This window comes from Astatotilapia calliptera, chromosome 1 (genome assembly GCF_900246225.1).
Source record: "Astatotilapia calliptera chromosome 1, fAstCal1.2, whole genome shotgun sequence".
In the NCBI taxonomy this organism is placed as follows: domain Eukaryota; kingdom Metazoa; phylum Chordata; class Actinopteri; order Cichliformes; family Cichlidae; genus Astatotilapia; species Astatotilapia calliptera.
The window spans coordinates 21,378,642-21,386,084 of NC_039302.1; the positions used below are offsets into that span (position 1 = coordinate 21,378,642).

Genomic DNA, 7,443 nt, shown 5'->3' on the forward strand with positions numbered 1-7,443 from the left:
TTTAACCCATTGGACAACTTTGATATAATGGCATTTTAAGAAGTCATACTGGGTTAGTATAGTGATGCAATCTGATTATTTCCTGCTGCCTGTTCTAGGAATAACGTCCCCTACTTTTAACAGGAAGAGCAGAGCAGCAGGTAAGGAGTGGTTTAGCTCATGAAAGATAACACGAGCACACACCTTGCTTGTGAGTGGTAGAGAGAGTCACACCCCCTCCCAAAGTTCACAATATATAAGATGCTGACAGCCAGCTTGAAGTCACAGCTGAGTGAGGACCCTACCTGAGGAGCGATCAGAGCATCGTCAGAAGAAAGTCATCAAGATGGGAAACTGCTGTGAAAGAGCTGGAAATTTCTTCGGCCCGCAGAACAACACCTATATACGTGTTAGTTTACCGGCTGTTTGCTTCGTCTGGCAGATTGCTATGGTTATTCTCTTTGGAGTTTTTATCCGGTATGACGAGGAATCGGATGAAAAAGGATGGCATGAGTTCAAAAGGAGTCATAACATCACCAGCAACATTGAGAATGACTTCTACTTCAGATATCCAAGTAAGTACAACAACAGACAGCCTTTAAGAAATCTCTTTTTTATTTTCAAGTGCATTTGCTACTTGTAGCATATGCATGCTAAACGTAGCTCGGACATGCATGCATGCACTTTTGGGATACATGTATGTGTGAATAAATAAAAGTGCCGTGTTTTCTCGCTTAATGCTGTGAAAGCAGACACTGTTGTCTGAGATCTTTGGCAGTTTCCACTGATGTCTAAGGGATGACGGTGAATTCCTCCCCCACCAATATTTACAACAACAATAATGATAATAATCATTTTTACTTTCAAAGGCTGAATACTTTTACAGAAGGTATCTTTTTTTTTGTATGCCACAGGGGGGAAAAAAGCTGGAAATAGTAATAAAAGATAATGATGGCAATGATGATAATAATAAAACATACTTTTTTCAGGCTTATGTGCGGTAATGTGGCAGTACTTAACTACTGAAAATGTTGTAATGTGCAATGTCCCTGAGAAACTAACAGATTGTCTGCCCAGTGATCTACGTGCTGACATCCTTAAAGAAGAGTTTACATTAAACTGGAAATATTAATATAACTTAAAAAAAAAGAAATAAAGTGTTAAACAACATTTCAGACTCCTTCTGTTTTACTCAATATTAATAATAATAAAAGGCAGGTGGGATCGCAAAAACACTGAAATTTTTTTTTTTTAAATCTCTGCAGGCTTCCAGGACGTCCATGTCATGATCTTTGTAGGCTTCGGCTTTCTCATGACTTTCCTGAAGCGCTACAGCTTCGGTGGCGTGGGATTTAACTTTCTAATCGCCGCCTTTGGTCTACAGTGGGCTCTCCTCATGCAAGGTTGGTTCCACAGTTTGGACCCCGTCACTGGAAAAATCACCATCGGAATTGAGAGGTAAGTGCCATCGCTCCTTGGTGAGTTATGTAATTCAAAAATGAAACCACATTCTTTAACTTGTAAATGTTAATAACTGGCTTGAACTGTGGTTGCTTTCCTTCAGTCTGATTAACGCTGACTTCTGCTGTGCTGGATCTCTGATCGCCTACGGGGCTCTCCTGGGGAAAGTAAGCCCTGTCCAGCTGATGATTGTCACCTTATTTGGTGTCACACTTTTTGCTGTGGAGGAATACATCATCCTTGACCTCCTTCATGTGAGTCTCGGCAGCCACATTAAAAATTTGAACTTTCCTTCTGAGTTTAAAAATTGTATTGTGGGGATTTGCATTTCTGTTTTTCTGCCCATTTAAAAAAGCGTAATTATTTTCACAGTGCAGAGATGCTGGTGGCTCCATGGTCATTCACACCTTTGGAGGGTACTATGGTTTGGCCATCTCCTGGGTGCTGTACCGACCAAACCTGAACTTAAGTAAACGTCTCAATGGGTCTGTCTACCACTCTGATCTGTTTGCTATGATTGGTGAGTAAATGGAAAATTACAGAGTTTGCCAAACTCTGTATTTTGTTTAACCCACCTAACATGTGTCCTTGCCTTTCTTACACCTTGCAGGTGCACTGTTCCTGTGGATGTTCTGGCCCAGTTTTAACTCGGCCATCACAAACCACGGTGCTGGACAGCATAGAACAGTCATCAACACTTACCTTTCCCTCGCTGCCTGTGTTCTTACCACTTTCGCCATCTCCAGTATGGGTCAAAAGAAAGGAAAATTGGACATGGTATGGCACACAAAGGGAAATGATACAGAAGCTTATGAAATCGACTTATTTATGAACGCTAATGTTCCACTTTTATCTGACAGGTACATATCCAGAATGCCTCTCTGGCTGCTGGGGTTGCAATGGGGACATCAGCAGAGTTTATGATCACTCCTTACGGTTCAATCATTGTGGGTTTCTGCTGTGGTATCATCTCCACCTTTGGGTACTTATATGTCACGGTGAGTGATGCCATTCTTTAACCCCCTAGCTTCTGTTCTGAGAGATTTTTGTGTTCTGGTGTTATCATAGGAAAAACAAAGAAAGAAGCAGTGACATGCAAAAACTGCTGTGCGGAAATCAGGAGTCTGATAAGAACAATGAGGAAGAATTTTAAGAGCAGTCACTGCATGGTTTTAATATTAAGTATAGGATGAATACTTTACAATAAATGGAAGCAAGGTGTGGTGACTGTGAAATTGATGCCATCCAATTGACAAATTGATGAATAAAAGATCACTGACACAGGCTATTAGTAAAAAAAAAAAAAAGACTGCTAATTAGTTGTGACTTTATTTTTCTCAGCCCTTTTTGGAGAAAAGGCTCAAGCTCCAGGATACATGTGGCATCCACAACTTGCATGCCGTGCCAGGGATGCTCGGTGGCTTCGTAGGTGCCATAGTTGCTGCAGCAGCTACTGAAGAGGTCTATGGCAAAGAGGGGTGAGTGACAAACGCTAATACACATAAAACTTGGAATTCAAAAACTGACCAGACCTGTTTACTGACTACTTCTAGGGATACACACGCCCAGTTATTCAGCCTCCTTTTTTGAAAGACTCACATTAACTATGCAGTGACATTTGAACTTTCTACTTCAGTTATGATTAGTGCTGTCAGCGTTAATCTCACTAAAATGACGTTAACGGAGAGTTGCCGCGTTAATGTGGTTATTTTTTTTTAGCGAGATTAACGCTGACAGCACAAGTTGTGATGTGTTGAAAATGCACCGAAATTCAAGAGTTGTTGTTTGTTTGTTGTTGTTTTTTTTTTCCTGTGCAGGCTGGTCGAGACATTTGGCTTGAGTGGCAAGTTTGAAAACAGGAGTATGTCAACGCAGGGAGCCTACCAGGCTGCTGGCACATGTGTAGCAATTGCATTTGGACTGGTTGGAGGAGTCTGTGTTGGTGAGTTTCATAACATCATTTTTGCTTTCACTTGGAAAGATTTATTTCTTTTTTAAAGAACTCCATGAAGTATTTAAAAACAACATTTATGCAGAATTTTAAGAAAACTAGATAAAATGAAAATCAGGAAAGGCTATTGTGACTATTTTTGAGACACCCTTTTTTTTATTTTTTTTATTTTTTTTAAGTATAAAATTTACAGTGAACAATGCTATGATAGGCAAGGATAATGTAAGTAACAAATCTTAATGATATAATATTCTCTTTTTAAAGGTTTCATCCTGAGGTTTCCCCTCTGGGGAGATCCTGCTGATGACTTTTGCTTTGATGATGAAGCGTACTGGGAGGTGAGACTGCACTAGATGGTGTTCTTGCCCTTTGACTATGCAGGCCTTTAAATACTGGTTCATTTTGGTTCGCTTTCTGATTTCATCTTTTGGTTCCAGCTTCCTGAGGATGAAGAGACAATCCCTCCTGTTTTGGAATACAACAACCACATGATAAACAAGCACCAAGACACGTAAGCTCAGAAACTTTAACTGTCCTCCTTACTTACCACTTCCTCCTCCTCATGAAATTCTTGTTAACTCATTTTCCTCTTTTCTTTCACAGACATGAGTCACAATTCTCTCTGGAGGAAAGTTAGAGACTTGCAGCAGGAGTCCAGTCCCCTTTATATCCTCATGAACTTTATGCAGCTGATAAACATGAACTGATGAAGGAGCTTTGGAAAATAAGCCACATGAAAATGTTTTAATATACAAGTATTGTTTTGCACAATTTATGTCTCATGTAGTTGCCTATTATCAGCTATTAGAAGCTTTAAGTTAAAACAACATAAAATAATCAGTAAATGTCCAATTCAACAAAATATTATTTGGAATCAAGGTTTTTAAAGCTGCTGGAGCTTCAAACTGTTCTCAAAATGTTGATTTTTACCTTCACTTTGGAAGCAACATATATCATTCTGACTTCAGAATGCCAAGTACATGTAAAAGATAATCTGTCTATAAGCTAATTATGCACTGAGGAATATTATTGTGCAGCCAAAACTGTAATAACAAAGACAAATTGTGTATTGTTATTAGTTGAATTATTTCTATAAAATTATTTATAGCTTTTTAACTATATGCCGCTATGTACATATAGTTCAACAATTAGTTTGCTGCATAAATTGCAGATTGCCTCTTTAGAAGTTTTAATTATAGTAACTATGATACAACCTCTAGCAATTTGGTTGCTGTTGAATGTTACCTCCAATAAAGAATGTAAGATTGTATGTAAGAACTTGCTTGATTTACTTCTGGCATATTATGGATTCAGTTTATTGGATAAACTGATGCGGTAAGGGAATCAATGCTAATATAACATTTGTGTGATGAATGAAACATGATTGTTGTTATTTTTAGTTTGTGAGAAATGTTCTAGATCTTGAAGACTCATCTGCTTGATCGTTTTACAGGATTTCAACTCCACTAAATGTACTGAACTATCTTAAAATGTGATTTAATAACACAAAGGTGCTTAGATTATTTAGACTTAACACTTATTGGAAATGGTGTGACCAAAAAATATTAAAGAAGCTTGTGTCAGTTTGATGGAATGAAAACAAACTGCTTTCCCAGTGTGCTGAGTGAAGAAATGCACAGCTCTCTAAATTAGTTTCAACATTGTTGATCATTACAACCTTTGTGAGCGGAATAGTTTTAGGTCAGTATTACGAACAAAATGAAAAGTTAATGTATTTTCAGTAGAAAACAATAAGAATTTCTTTACTATTCGCATGTCTAAATAACCTCTAGGCAAATATGTGCCGTCCAATTTGTATTATGATAAGTAATCATTGCCAAGTGAATATAAAGTCAGAATGAGCTCACCCAAATCAATAAATGACTGGAGCTGCAAGTTTTTTTTCAGTCTTCTTTTAGATGAAGTTAAGAAACGTTTAGATACAGCCACACCATGTCATGTAAAGCCCACTGCGTCCAGAAAGCACATGGCCTTCTGGAATATGGGGATTTTCACAAGGCAGATTCTCACTCAACAAAATAACTATGTAGAGTATTTTAGTAATATTCCTTAATAAAGTATCTCAACTGCATTTATTCTTGACCATCAGCTGGTATACCAACTAGCCAGTATCTATGTTTATGTGCTGTAAGAAGGATACTGGTATTTTGTGTGTTTTGCAGTTATATTAACATATTTTTTCATAGCTTTATTTATATTTCAGCCACTTGTAGGCCTAAAAAATATGAAAACAAAAAGAAGATGCACATTCTCTGTCATATAGGCCTGCATGAATAAACAAAGTTTGCATTGCACGGTCAGATTTCACCCGTCCCTTTCTTCTTTAAATGTGAAGTGGTGTCGGAATTTCCAAGTAAGAAATGCATTTCTGCCGGTGCACTGCTGGCTCTGTTGTGCTGGCTTCGGGTACGTTCTGTAACTGATGGCGCCAACATTATTAGGATGCTTACATTAGAGCCTCTTATTGCGTGTTTGTTTGGGTGTCTGGCAATGCATAGAATTACTGAAATTAGAGAGGGGATAGCCTAACATAGGAATCAGGAAAATACTGTAGTATAATTCATGTATTTCAACAAAGTATTCTACTTATCACCTATTTAAACGGTAACTGTAACGAAATACAGTTACCAAAATACTCATATTTTATATTTCAATACGCTGGTACACGTATTCCATAAAATGCCCATGACTTGTGACTCTCAAGCTGTTTGGGCAAAGAGCCATTGCAAGGTTGAGTGATAAACAATATGACCCTTATTTCACTTCGAATGTTAATTAAAAAATGTGGATTGATTAGTGTAGCCACGCCATGTAATGTAAAGCCCACTGCATCCACATGACCTTTCACAAGGCAGCTTCTCACTCAACAAAATAACTGTGACAAATATTCTAGCCAGTGGCGGTCCTAGCCAGTTTGGCGCCCTGGGCGAAACTCCCTCTGCCCCCCCCCCCCCCCCACACACACACACACACACACACAAAACATATTAAGGATTGTACATTAACATAAAACTGTTGTACACACACACACACACACACACACATATGAAGAGAGAGAGAGTATGCATAGTATGCAAACGGCTACCAAACAGCCATCATAATTCGTCATACAATGAGAACAGGACGAATCAACAATTGACAATGACTAATTAATATTAAAATCTGTAACATAATGTATTGTTTGGAGTTTAGTCTGTTACTGTTGCTATTTTTACCATTTTGTCTTGGAGCAACTGTAACTCACATAGTTTCCTTAGGGATTAATAAAGTGTTCTGATTGTTGCAGGATGACCTGCCATTATCCAATGACACATCTGCATACCTGTATCTTTTGCTCGTTTCTCCTCCTCTTCTTTTCTATTTTTTCTAAACTGAGGACTTGATGGCTTTGAACTTTTCTTGTCCATCTTCCATTGGTTTTAATTTTGCACTCCAGTATGAACACCCACCCCCCCAACTCGAAGGTCACCACAACATAATCTATCACACCTACACCTTAGTTCACAGATTCACTTTGTCTAGGGTGCATTTCACACAACCCAGGATTCAAATCATGAATACATAATGGGCTTGGATTTACATTATAAATGAAATGTGCTCTATTTGGAAGCAGCCGACCCCTCCTCCCCTTTCAACGGCTTGTGTGTGAGACTTTAAATCATCAAACTTTAAATTTTAAATTGTTATTGATCCCTTTACCCCTGGTCCTGAAGTGTATATTTATTTTCTTACTCTTCTTATATATATATATTGTTTGTTTACTTGCACTGCTGTAACTGGAGCCTTGTTGCCTCGTCTCTCTATATACTGGACTGTATGTAGCGGAGATGACAATAAAGTTTACTTTGACTTCAGCAGCAAGCAGGCGCACCGAGGGCTCTCGCGCTCACTTTTCGTGTATAGAATTTCGAAAAAACATCGGTGCAAATTACAAATCTGTATCATGATGTCTGATGTTTTTGTGTTTGTTGGTTTGTTTTTATTTTGTTTTACTTTGCGAGATGGTTATTAGATGCTGCTCCAGCCGGTCA

The 7,443-nt window shown here is 38.3% G+C and overlaps 1 protein-coding gene across 1 annotated transcript; it reads left to right on the top strand.

The window, feature by feature from the left end:
* The first annotated feature begins 225 nt into the window (after positions 1-225).
* LOC113023457 (ammonium transporter Rh type C 2-like) lies at positions 226-4,666 on the top strand. The gene is given in 12 exon segments (XM_026169471.1): positions 226-279; positions 281-554; positions 1,245-1,437; positions 1,544-1,694; positions 1,813-1,960; positions 2,051-2,217; positions 2,301-2,438; positions 2,782-2,918; positions 3,258-3,382; positions 3,656-3,729; positions 3,829-3,902; positions 3,995-4,666. Coding segments are annotated over 12 exon segments (1,554 nt in total). The 5' UTR covers positions 226-240; the 3' UTR covers positions 4,029-4,666.
* Positions 4,667-7,443: the final 2,777 nt, after the last annotated feature.